Source organism: Genypterus blacodes, unplaced genomic scaffold (assembly GCF_046128005.1).
Source record: "Genypterus blacodes isolate CSIRO-AG114 ecotype Tasmania unplaced genomic scaffold, CSIRO-AGI_Gbla_v1 ptg000027l_1, whole genome shotgun sequence".
In the NCBI taxonomy this organism is placed as follows: domain Eukaryota; kingdom Metazoa; phylum Chordata; class Actinopteri; order Ophidiiformes; family Ophidiidae; genus Genypterus; species Genypterus blacodes.
Genome location: NW_027466840.1, coordinates 3,685,246 through 3,698,623, shown reverse-complemented (window position 1 = coordinate 3,698,623; position 13,378 = coordinate 3,685,246). Strand labels below are relative to the sequence as shown.

General features: G+C 41.8%; 1 protein-coding gene across 6 annotated transcripts in view; it reads right to left on the bottom strand.

Moving 5' to 3' along the window:
* The window catches only part of dgkza (diacylglycerol kinase, zeta a), a 61,133-nt gene that overhangs the window by 21,722 nt on the left and 26,033 nt on the right, over window positions 1–13,378 (bottom strand). For all 6 annotated transcript variants that reach the window (XM_076143678.1, XM_076143676.1, XM_076143677.1 and 3 more), the window contains 14 exons: window positions 13,074–13,172; window positions 12,839–12,921; window positions 12,682–12,742; window positions 12,365–12,478; window positions 12,030–12,167; window positions 11,744–11,822; window positions 11,599–11,654; window positions 10,978–11,040; window positions 10,795–10,868; window positions 10,446–10,557; window positions 10,248–10,334; window positions 10,015–10,127; window positions 9,676–9,776; window positions 7,207–7,286 (listed from right to left, as the gene is read on the bottom strand). In XM_076143678.1, coding sequence (XP_075999793.1) covers window positions 7,207–7,286; window positions 9,676–9,776; window positions 10,015–10,127; window positions 10,248–10,334; window positions 10,446–10,557; window positions 10,795–10,868; window positions 10,978–11,040; window positions 11,599–11,654; window positions 11,744–11,822; window positions 12,030–12,167; window positions 12,365–12,478; window positions 12,682–12,742; window positions 12,839–12,921; window positions 13,074–13,172 — 1,260 coding nt within the window. The remainder of the gene's footprint in view (window positions 1–7,206; window positions 7,287–9,675; window positions 9,777–10,014; window positions 10,128–10,247; window positions 10,335–10,445; window positions 10,558–10,794; window positions 10,869–10,977; window positions 11,041–11,598; window positions 11,655–11,743; window positions 11,823–12,029; window positions 12,168–12,364; window positions 12,479–12,681; window positions 12,743–12,838; window positions 12,922–13,073; window positions 13,173–13,378) is intronic.

The window sequence follows — 13,378 nt, the reverse complement described above, 5'->3', positions numbered from 1 at the left end:
GTGGAATCCAACAGAGCTGGAGGACAGACGAGGCTGAAGTGATGGAACAGGGCAGGGGATCGAGCATTTTCACCAGAAAGCGCTTCTATAATGGGATATTTCAATTTAGAGGAAGTCCTGATGGACCGGGGCATGAATGTGCTGTACTGATGTGAAACCAAAATTAACCACTTGGGGCAATTCTTGGCCGAATCTGTTTGCCATATCCATATAAAAAATAGCCCCTGGCCACTTATCTAAATAAACAGTAACAGTGATCAAACAATTAACATTCACAACATAAAACTACACAATTTTATAAGAAACAAATCTCCAAAACAATTGTGGATTGAGCCAAAAAGTTAATTAATGGATTTCTTTTAAATGTGATGTAAACAACACAATTCAATTGAAAGCGGCATTAATAGACATTGTAATATTCTGCCTAACACACCCAAATTATGCGGTTGTTAACCAATCTGACTCAACTGCATAAGCGAGGCATTGGCTTACAACCAGGGTGAGCATTCTGTGCATGTATTTCATCACCTGCTGAACTTCTCCACTCTAAAGCATTATCTGTTTGCTGTCACATGCACACTGAAGGTTCTACTTCGCATCAAGTACTGTATGTTAGTAACTTTCGTGTCAACCAAACTGTCTCTCAGGGAGACAGCATGTCTTGTCTAACTTTGGCAGCCTGCGGGCTTGGTTGGCTGCCGTATCCTATGGGTGCGTCATGATATAGGTCTACATATCCATGAGAAGCTTTTACAAAACACCAATCATAAAGGCTTGAGGGAACACTGTGCTATACTGTGGGATTTTAGCATGAAAATGGCAGAATTTAAAAATAATGACTCTCTGCGCTGGAACAAAATATTGACTATAGGCGGGTTAAATCTATCTCAAAAACCAATTTAAGTTCAGCACTGCACTGCGAATGTCTGAATGGATAAGAAGTCAAATTCCAATAAGTGACAGATGAAACCGTGCTAAACAATACAAAATATTGCTTTTACAAACTGCAAGCCTTTTAGCAAGACTGAAAGAACGTCTGGTTGGAGTAAACACCTCTCCTCTCGTCTGCACTTCTCTAATCCTGGCGCTGAGCGGAGTTAAATGCCTGCAGGCTTTAACAGAAAACCTACAGACACCAAATCAAACAGTACTCATCTGACTGACTGACCCTATCCTTCACCTTCTTTCTTCTCTGTTCACTCATGTTCTTCCTCTTGTAGACAAAGCACGCCTCTCTTAGTATCTGGTAGTGCACTCAGAGTGCTCTGGTGAGAGGATGTCGACAAAGGAACTGTAGTAAGTCTTTGCCAGCAGTTGAAAAACGTAAATGTAAAAATGTAATTCTGGGATTCTTCCCACAGGGAACAAAACTGATGCTGCAAATGAGAGTTTTGCTTTGTTGGATCTCAGTACCCAAGCATGTTTATACTGATGTTTGAAGAAAAAAAAACACCAAAGCAGCAGTTTATGTCCAGGCCATGATTCAACAGATGAGAGCTTGTGTAATGCACACATGCATGTATTTTTCCTCTTCAGTCGATAAATGCTTTTGTTTGCATCACGGAGCTCCAGAGCTGAAGGGATCAAAAGGTGCAAGAAGTGTTGCATCACTGCCGTTGCTATGCAACGCAACATCTGAAAACAGCTTAGGTGCTGTCTTCTTATTATTAGTGATCTAACCTATATGTATCAAAAACAGGATGGCATGGTTAAAAATAAACATTTACCAAGTTAGCGGCTGCTGTGATTGCTCTTAAAAAGGAAGATAAAAACGCAAACAAGGAGGACAAGCACGACATCCATCATCTTATCCACGCTGAGAGCCAGTTTCAAAAGATATTCACATTCACAGCATTAGCATACACATGCCAGGAGTCATCACTATAATAACGATATTACACTTGGATTTGCAGTCCTTCTCCTACATGTCAGGCTGCCTGAAAGGTGGAAAGTAATGACCAGCCATGATAAATCTGGCAAACAAACTACAGTTACCACAATGTCATAAACTTCATGAAACCGAAGCCACTGAAGAAAAAATCCAACAACCTTGGTCTGGATGGATCATTGTGCACTCAGGGAGGTGTGTGTTGTAGTTGGTGTACATTCCCAAGCTAGAAATATAACGGGTAAGCTGACAGCTATTAAACACAAATTCATAAACCATGGTCCCTCATTCATAACTGCTTGTTATCAGCCTTTATTATATTAAGAATACAACATTAAATGTCAGGGGCAAATTACAATGAAGCCATTCGGTTGAGTCATCACTTAATTTGAATGTAAAACTCTTAATCTCTAATCAACATGAGGGAAGACTTCTGAATGATCTAACAATATTGTGGTGCAATTTGTTGCGTTGTTCCCGTGACCTTTCAAAAGGTAAACGGTGTATTGTGTATAATAAAGGAGGATTAGAGTTAAGATGATAGAGAATAGAAGGAGAGAGTTAGAACTATAAACTATAATGTGTCCAAATGTGAATTTTGTTACTATACATTTAAATGGGGAGACAATAATGGCGATAAGGAAGAAAGGAGCGTTTTTTTAAAGAGAAGTTGCTGTAGCTAATCCTATTTGTCACTTTTAAGTGATTAGTGCTTGTTTTGTGTTATTTATGTCCTGTGGCTAATTACTTAAATGAGATCGAGATCTGAGCGATGGAGTGAACTGACGGTGAACCTAAATCTCTTGCTCATTGAAAATAATATGTACAGCCAAGATAAAGGTTCATGATATCAGAAGCTTATACGGCTGTGAGACAAACATCCCACACAGCTCATTATTTTTCAACAAGTCCAGCCTAAATTCCACTGTGAGTGCTGCTGGGGCCACATTTCCAAAGCGCTAAGAGCAGACATGCCTGCTGTGAGCAAAATCCCTTATTTAAACCTATAATGTTTGTTAGTTTAACGTTTGCCTACAGTAAGAACGTTGCATGTTAAGGAAGGTTGAGTCACACCACTGCATTGTCATTCAGTCTTTGTGCCACAGGGGCTGGAACCTATTACAGCGCTTACATGCAATATCACATAACCACATGCATGCTCACATTCGTACCTGTGACTCATTCATAGATTCCTTTTCAACTCATCCGTGAGAGGAAACCCATGTCAGGGTCAAACCCCTGGACCTTCTACGAGTCAACAGTGTGAATCACTGAGCCACAGAGATGGTTAAGACGTTTGACTTCTATTCTGAAGCCCCTGTCATTTGTTTCGTAATTACTGGCCCCTATGTGGGGGTGACGCACTACCTTTCCTTCTGGTGGAAGGAACCAAGAAAATAAGGAAAATCTGCGCGAGCAAGTATGTGCATTAGGATGACATTGTCAATATTGATAAAATTCTTCTCAGTAGGAGGAGCAGTATCATCACTGATGGTGTCCCTGAGGAAAAAAGTAAAAACTGGGAAATCTCAGAAATGAAAGTGCAAAAAATACTGGGAAATTGGTCCTGAATGTGAGGGATATTGCAATTGAACGGGCCAATAGAGGAAGGAAGTGTGATGAAAGTGAACCCAGACAGATCTCAGTTAAACTCCTGAGCCACAGGAAGCAGATGATACAATCACAGGTCGAGAAAAGTAAAGGTACGTGGATTTACATCAATGAAGACTCCTCTGACCTCATCGAGACGAAAGGAAAGAGTTGATACCTGAGCTTTGAGCCGCCTGGGAGAAACAAAGTTCCTGAACTATGCTCGTCTTATTTTAAGACTAAGGCAGCTCCTTATCCTAAATAATGACGTTGAGCCCCTTAAAGCTCCCTAACAAAGGCTTTGTGAATACACAAACATTTGTAGTATAAAGAAGACTATGGATGACTAATGCTAATTCCATTCATTTATCAACGGTATCTGACACTCATTTAGAATGATCTATTCAGAACTAACAGGGATCCATTACAGAAAGAGATAAATAAACCATTTTGCCTCAATTTGTTGCCAAAGTAGAGTGGGTGTGGCTCATTCTACAAAGTGCTGTATCTCTGTATGTATTAATGCGTTTCTTGTAACCATGCTTTGTGCATATTTGCACTCCCTTCTCATGCAAATAAATAACACCTGAAAATGCCAAATGAAGCTCCCTTATGTTGTAGTGCGGATGTAGCATCGCTCTGAGTGCACTTCTAGTGTCTTCATACAATACATTTAGTCCACACTACATTACATCATACTCCCTATCGCTGCCAATAAGCGTTAATCATTGTCAAGCTGGGCTGGCTTGGCACGTAACAGAAGGGAAAGTATCAAAAAGCATTCACCTCCCAGCTCCATGAGTTTGAGCTCCACTAATGATGCTTGCACATTACAGTGCTGGATAACTGTAACTGGTTGAGTCTGCTGCTATGAGGCAGATAAATGAGAGAGAGTGCAGAGCTGCGGGCGATGTGTGCACAATGTAAACTGCACCGGCCAGAACTCTGTGTGAGCACAGGACCCTCGGGCGCTCACATCGGGGTGACAGAGCATGACACTATGGATCCAAGCAACAATGTCCCTCCGGCAATAAAGGAGGAAAAATAACATTTCACAAAAGTAGCAGGGAGAACACCTCATGTTACAGAAATATTGATGCAACTTTTCAAAGACTACAACGAGCCAATAATAGATTTGGCAAAATGCTGCTGTCAAGATAATGGGGAGCGATCTTTTTGTTGATTTTTATGGCTAATTATAAGTACAGTTGGAATACAGTAGTAGTTCCCAATTTATTCAGAATTTTAAGTTTGTGTCAGCTAAGAGTGATGGCAGCACAAACATGCTGAATTCCAACAGGTACAGATGTACCTAATAAATTGGCCACCGGGGGGTAAATTGAAACGTTTCCAGCTTCATTGAGTTTGGTTTCCTTATCCATTATTCATCACGTCTAAGTGCTCAAATGAACATCAACTCATAGATGAATTCAAAATGACAACACGAGATTTTCTTCTCTTACCTAATGAACAAAGTGCATCAAATAACTTGTTTTCACTGTCACAGCACAAGAAAAACTCATCAACACACCAACACTGCAAAGTCAGCATAGAAAACAATTCATGTTCAGAACGCCCACAGACATGCAGATGTTTACAAAGTCACACACACACACATCTCTGTACGGCCCATGGATCATGCTTCAACACTGAGACACATTGGGGAAACTAATCTCTGGAAAGACAAAGGTGTTTTTGTATGACATTGGAAAGTTTAGTAGCATCGTTGCAGGCCTTTAAAGTTGGAGCCATGAAGTCCTCATGGTTCAGACTTTGAATTACACCTAATAGTTTGTTGGCTGAAAATGGTAATACCCACTTTGTGATGCAATGGCAGATGATCATTGGGGAAACGCCCCCTATTGGCCGGCTGCCACTGATCAGCGTTACTTATTAACCACACGGAGACTTACTTTCCTCCAATGCGGAGAACCGCAGCTTTTAAAGAAAAGGATTTGACAGGAATTTGTCTCTTGCATTGCTGCGCTTCAGAAGTGTGTGTGGGCTAAAAGCTGCATATGCTGATGAAAAAACACTCTGCCAATGTCTATGCTTAAAAAAATAAGAAGCTTATGTCTCGCTGCAACAAGTCCAAGTGGCACTGCAAGAATTAAAGCAGAGGTGTTAAAGTCCGAGGCAGCGTTATTAATCACAGCCGGAAAAATGTTGCCGAAGTTGAACACACACACACACAGAGTTACAGACTTTGTCCCGTAAGCTTGTGGTTTTGACAGTACTGAAGTAAATTCTGTAATGAGAGCATCGGCCGCAGTCTGTGGTTCCTTCACTGACACTCTGCGTCATGAGACTGATTAAAGACTTAATGAAGCAAAATTCTATTTGTCCGTCTGCTCAAGAAGGCACAAAAGAGAGGAAGTGACATCCTGTGATCACGGTTTATAACTCCAGGGAAGGAGCTCGTTGGGGTATCTCATGACTTTGGCACCTTATCATCAGAAAAGGTTGTACACTTTCCTTCGATCAAAAGGAATTCCAGAAGAGATAAGAGAGAAAGTTGTTGAAAATCAGTCTGGAAAAGGTTCAAGCGAATCGCAGTGAGCAATTACCTCCAAATGGATAAAACCCGGAATGGTGGCGAAACCTCCTTGAAGTCTGCGGCAAACCAAAATCCTGCATTGATGACTCACACAAATCACAAAAGAGCGCAGACGAACATCTAAGGACCCGCAGGCCTCACTCGCCTCAGATGAGGTCAGTGTCCGTGATTCCACCATTAAAAGTGGGAGAGAGCTGCAAGGTGAAAGGCACGGCTAACCGGGAGGAAAGTAAAGGTTTGTCTCCTGGCAAATAAATCTGAATATCCACCCGTCTCTCTATCTGACACTTTATGGGGGTCAAATGACTAATAGCAAGATGGAAGTTGTGATGAATAAGGTGTTTTTTTCCATTTTGTGCACTTATAAAACCCTCTTTTATTTAGAAATATCTGCATTTGTGTGTGTGTGTGTGTTGTGTAATGCGGTATGGAGCACACTGAACTTCATAACCCCTTGAGTACAGAATCTGTTCTGTTTATGTGTGTGGGTGTTTGTTTGTTTATGACGGAGCCTGTGTGTGTGCTCCGAGTGTGTGTGTGTGTGTGCTGGAAGCAGTACTTCATTTTGGCACAGCCTTCAGTGAGGATGTGCACGGGACGTTGTGATTGGTGGTTTTATCTGACGCGCTCCTACAAACCCCATCAGTACTTCCGTCAAGTTTTTCCGCTTTTTTTGCCGCATTTCAGGTATTGCGTAAACCCTCACACACTGCTGCTCTAACAGTTGGTCACTCAGTTTGAATTTTTAGCCTACTGGTCTTTACAACTCATTGAAGTACTGCTTTCAAAGAATGATTTAGTTTCCCGGGTGCCTCTGAGCCAAACCAAAAATCACACCATCTAGCAGCAAGCTACCAACCTGCGCAGCAAAGGACGGACGGACAGAGCAGAAATCCTAAAAGAGGAAGAAGGAAGCAAAGGGAGAGTCGAGCAAGAGGAGAGCAGTGCAACATCGTGAAACTGAAACTCAAACACACACACACACACACACACACACACACACACACACTCAGACTCTCTAATTAGCTTTGTTCCAAACTTTTAAAAAAAGCCTTTCCTGTTCTCTCTCCTGTTCTTTCATGTGTTACAGCCCCACTCTTTTCATCTACGATACAGAAACGGTTCTCCTTTCATCCCTCCCTCTCACCTCATCCCCTCTTCCCCTCCTTACCTCTTGCAAACGCTGGATGTGCTCTCTGCAGGTTTCTAAATCGCTGTCACCAGGAACAACTATCAGTCCCAAAGGAATAGCTGGAGATACAGAGGAACAAGACAATTATTCAGCAGCACTTTGATATCTACTTTCACCACGGGCTCTTCACTCCGGGCCTCGGGACCCCACAGAACTTCTTTAATAGGTTTAATAAGGAATTATTTGGACATTCAGCGGAGGCCCAGTGAGTTTTCATGTCAGTCAGAGGAAGTCCCGAGTTCATTCTCAAATGTTTTAGCAGAAATTGCACAATTATCTCTCCAGGTTTCTACAATTAACAGGTATCATACAAAAATGGATTAAATGGATGAATTTGATTTGAATTTGCAAGGACAGGTAGAAATGCATGAGATGGGGGTGAGCCATGACTGATGTGAAAAGGATTCCAGCTGGTGGTTAATAAAATGAGAATGTTAATAACAGATTCTCAAGGCTTATCACCTAATCTATGCTGGAAACTAGTTTTTGACAAACGGCTGCGATGGCATTATACAGTCCCTGTTTTTGCAATTCCACAATCACACAATTTAATGCAAAATTAACAACACTCTATTTTTTTCATGATGCTGCATAATTTCCCATTTTACCACATAATTACTGCATAGCTTTCAATTGTACTGCATAATTTTCACATTTCAAATTTGTTTGTCTAAACTAGCCAGCGTTAACTTTAGATGGTGATTAGAATGTTGATGTTGTGTTAGGAATTGAAATGCTTAGTGACACAAGAAAGCAAAGGTTGTTCTATGCATATTGTGTGTGTTTGTCATGTAGATAAATGTTTAATGATTAATGTTTGTGAAAATAAATAAAAAGTGTAAAAGTTATAATTAATGGGAAAACAAATTGCAACATTCGCTGCAAAATTCAGGAAATTACCGCAGCAAAATCAATGATTTGGATCGCAAAAATAAATTGTGAAGTCCTGTGAAATTTGTCTGGCATTGAGTTTTCTGAGACTTGTGGGATATTTCACCATTTTTTTCAAGGTTTCTTTCCAGACTTATAAAACTAATAGAACGCCAATTGGTGCTACTTTGTGCCCATTTTTCTTGTAGTGAAGTCCTAAGAAAGTCAAGTTTTACAGCAGATGGGTCAAAGTCAAGTCACAAACCCTAATTCTTACTAAAACTTACTGTAAGTGTGACTTGCAAATACTCGCACTCCAAACAACACTATGGTGGGACTGGAGCTTCCTATCACTTCACCCATGATCTCAGTTGCTTATGCTAAGTAAATGGACTAGTTTCATGTTTATTGTTTCATCTAATGAACCAAAGCAAGTCATTATCAGCAGGCCTGAGAGAAGCTTCACTGATAAAGACCGAACGGTATAGTTAACTGAGAACAAAACGGAGCTCTCAAGGACAAAAATACAATAAATAGATCATAAATATTGTTATAACAACAGAATTTTGAATATACATCATCGGATTCCGAGATGCTTTTTCACTTTCAGTCCAATTATTTTGTTCACACCATTTCAGTGAAGCAGGAAATGTCCCTAAAAATGTTCTTTGGGAATTGTGAGAAATGCTTTAGAAAGAGTCTTTTGTTTTGAATGACCTTAACCGGTGACACACAAAGTTGTTGTGTACAACAGTATCATGTTTGCTCCTTTATGAGACAAACATCACACACTGAATCGAGGATATTGCAGGGAGACTTGAAACTAATGGAACCTTGCCTGCAAACAGGATAATGCTTTTTCATTTCATTTATTGGATTTTGTATTATCTTCCAAAAGACTTATCTTGATGATGTTCATCATAGGAATAAGAACTAAATGCTTGATAATAAGGTCTGAATTCATTATTATTGTCGCCATTATAATTATGGAATATGTTTGGCGCATACACATTTCCTCTATGGGTTTATTTGAGGCAAAACACAAAGAAACACGCCTGCGCACACACACACACACACACGCACACAGACAAAAGTGAATCCCTCTGTCCGCGGTCGTCTTACCGAAGGTAACAGCACCACTCTGTGTTCGCAATGTGCACCATCGAGACTGCATGTGTGCGTGTGTGTTTCTGTGAGCGTAACGGGTTGAATCAAAGACACACAAACACATCGACAAGGAGACGAAGGGGCAATAGGTGAGACTGACATGCAAGACAGAATGAAAATTGTCTGCTTGACCTGTAGATCACGGCTTTCTTCAGTTTCAGCAGCGCTACACGCATTGACGTTTTCAACTAGGACAGGTTTGATCTCAGATGTGTGTCACGCCTGCATGTCATCTATTATTGATACTATATATGCGTGTGTTATATACTACTTACTTACTATAAAAGACTATAAAGACATCATTGGTTAATACTGCAAATGTTGATGGCAGTATTGCACACATGGTTGTCAGTGTGTGTGTGTGCGTGTGTGTGTGTGTGTGTGTGTGTGTGTGTGTGTGTCTTTCCGTACATGCTTGCCGTAGTTTGTCCTTGTCGTAGTGCAGAGCCTCGTAGTCATTCATGCTGATCCTGCTCACTCTGATCCTCAACCTCTCTGGGAGTGGCTGCTGACTGAGACACACAGACAGACAGACAGACAGACAGACAGAGACGGGACACAATGTGTATCAAGCCAGACCTCTGCAAAGCCACATTTCACATATATTTCCCAGTAAGATCTCAAAGGCCCAGGAAAGAATGAAGGACGAGTGTCAAACCCATGACTACTCTGCGCCCCCTACTGGCTTCCAGTGGCAGTTACATCTTTTGAAGTACAGTCTCTCTCGCCCTCTCTCTCTCTCATACATACTCATTGAGGTGTGGCAGCGATGTCCGTCGTTTGGTTTTCTGCACCATGTTGGCCTGGTTTCTGAGGCTGATGTGGATCACAGAGGGAGCGAGTCGACACGGCTCACCGTCCACCTAAAATCAAATCAGTTTAAAGGGGTGAGAGGGAGAGATGATCAGGTCAGATGTCTGGTAAACAAGCTTTTTCCTACTGAAGTAGATCGATAATAGATAATCAAGCAGTGTAACTTGTACCTGTACTGGAAGAGGTTTAGTGGTGGTGAGCGTGACCTCTCGACACTGATTCAACCTTTCTCCATGACCTCCAACCTGGAGAGTCGCCTACAGAAAGAGAGAGACCAGTAGAGAGACAGAGGCAATTCAGCCGTTTGTCAGAATGGAGTGTATTCCATCTAATTCCACATTTGGAAAAGGTTAGCATGAGCCCCATACCAGCGATGTCATAGTGAATCCGATGACCTCAATGTATCCATCGTCATGACGCTGAGGTTCAAAGTCATGATGATCACCAGGGTTTCCCCAAGGGGTCGTGCCTGCACAGTACCTGCAATTACACAGCTTATACTTAGTGGAAAGTTTCCAATGGCAATGTTACTTTTGTTTCTCAGCAGATGATTGTTATTAGAAGTAAGAGAGGGTTAACATATTGACAGCCGGTGATGCTGCTGCCAAACCTCCTAAAACCATGTCCCAGCATGCATTAGGGTTTTTTTAATACAGAGGTTGGTTCCCCATCAGCAGTGCAAGGCACGAGCCACCACTCATTTAAAATTTTTATTACCTTGGTATGTTGAGGAAGACCAGGCACTGAAGCTTCAAATCCTGAACCTTGGACGTTAAATCTGTTCCGTCACACTGGAATGAGAGAGAGAGAGAGACAGAATGAGAGAGGGAGAGACACTCAGTAGCATCACACACTGGGAGACTGACAGACTGATTTACAGGTTGACTGGCAGATACTCACCACCACTTTGATGTGCTTGGACAGATCTTTGGAGCTGCCCATCAAGAAATCTGAGAATGCTGTCTGCAATGGAGACAGGCAGACAGTGAGACAGACAGGCACAGAGACAGACAGGCAGGCAAAGGACTGCATGAATAACTGTAGATTGAAATCCCAAGGGATGAAGTCAGTCTCAGCTCTGCGGGCGGCTTGGCTCTGCTCGCTGTATCTCAAGTATCTATTCCACATAGAGTAAGACTATTTTAAAGTCAATTTTGACCAAATTGCTTGATGTAAGCGACACATATTGAAAACGTTTACGAAAATGTGATCTGATGGAAGCAAGCATTGACCACGCATGCTGAGTAAGAAGAGGTTGCACTGTTCCTGTTTTGGATGTATAAAACAGGAAACAGGCATCATTTAAACTTTTTGGAATCTCATACAGGAGAGAATATAACCGTTACTATTTGTGGAAACAGTAGCAGAGCGCCTGCATTTAGCCCCGAACTAAAGGACGCTGTTTTGGGTGAAGGATGCAACACACTTTGGTCTATATTGAAAGAATAAATGTAGGAGTGTGAAGCAGTTACATGACAGAAAATCCACTCTCTAGCTTCTTCGATGTAAACGGTCACTCACCCCAGCGTAGAACATCTTATTCCTAAAACGACTGTTAAACTTCTCCGGGTTGGCTTCTGTAAGAACCAGACGGACAAAACAGTGAAGACAAATGTAAGGAAGCAGAACAACTCCCTAGAGTGTTCGGAGCTCCAAATGAATGTACCTCTTGACTCGTGGAACTCTAAGGTCACATGGGCATCGAAACCGAGACTGAAGTAATTGTTGAAAACATCGAGAGGAAGCTGAGGGCAAACATTGAGAGTCAGTGAATGGATGTGCTTGGCAGATTTTGATAATAATATAAGCTTGAGTATCCTCAACCGGAAGGGTTCATCCCCTGGAGAGCAACACTGTGCAGTATGACCACGGATCAGATCATGACTCCAAGATTTCAGAACTGATCTTCCTGCAGTCTCCAGCAGTCTTGGGTTAAATGTGTGTATACCAACCTTGTCTGTTTGTTGATCGTCCTGTTCAGCTCCTGAGCTGGAGTTTGATTCAACGTGAAGATTCCATCTGTCAAGCTGGACAACAGTTCCATCTTCCACATGGGACAGGATCTTAGACAGTGGCTCATCTGTATAGCCCTGGAATACACACAGAGTGACATATAACACACACATGGCCGTGACACCATTCAGCGCCTCCTAGTGGCACAAAAAAGGGGCTCCTTTCCTGAGGACTACAAAGTGCACAGAGCTGTGGTAATCCTTTGCCTTCCATTCTGTTTGTGTGTATGTACATGTATGTGTGTGTGTGTGTGTGTGTGTGTCGGCCTACACACCCCTCCCCAGTTCAGCGTCCTGGCAAGGTCATTTCCTGTCCCCAGTGGTAACACAGCAACGGGTGGTTGAGGGTTCATTGCTAGTTCATCAAGGCAAGACAGGACCCAGCCCACCTAGCATTAACATATATACACAAGAGTTAAAGTAAAGGGATGAGGTGGGCATTGATCTATATTTACTGTATATATGTATATCCTCACATCTTACACAGTGTATTATTTATTCATGTTTCAGTGTATTATTTGGTTTGTGTAACTGCATCAATTTTCTTTTAGTGCGTGTGTGTGTGTGTATGTGTGTGTGCTTTACTGCTCACAGTTCCATCTCCTCCACAGGTGAGGATCCTCAAGTTATGGACTTTGCGATAAATCTCCAGGCTACAAAATACACAAACACAAACTTTTTTGATCATCCCAACTTTTCAGTGAATCCTGTCAAAAATCAGCTACAGGTGTCCAACATCAGGGTCCTACCCCTCATTGGGTCCTCCTTGGCTTAGATCAAAAACCTGTCTGGGGTTTAGGTACCACATGAAAGACTGCAGTATCTTAGCACCCTGTCAGAGAAACAGACAAAGGCTACAAGGTTACAAAACAAGACATTTCACATATGTAAGAATACGAATGACAGGTGCAAGATAATAAACATTCCACACCACCAAAGACCATACGATGATTATGGCGATATTGATTTTGGATTCATTCATACCTGGTTTCCTCCGCTCTTTGGGTTGACAAATACCAGCAGTGGTTTCATCAGTGGTGAGGGGATGGGTCGGATTATAAATGGTTTGCATGGTCGGCCCTCCTGTCAGGAAACAAGACAATTGCCTTGAAATGGTTGAAATTATAATAATAAAGTAATCATACATTTTCTTCTTTAACTGTGAGAAGAAATGGTGGATAGACTTCTGCTCCTAAATCGACATGACATAAAAAGTTGACATAAATGTGATTTCAATGGTATTGATGGAGGAAATGGAGAAACGTGTGTCTCGAGGAGGCACAGCAGGT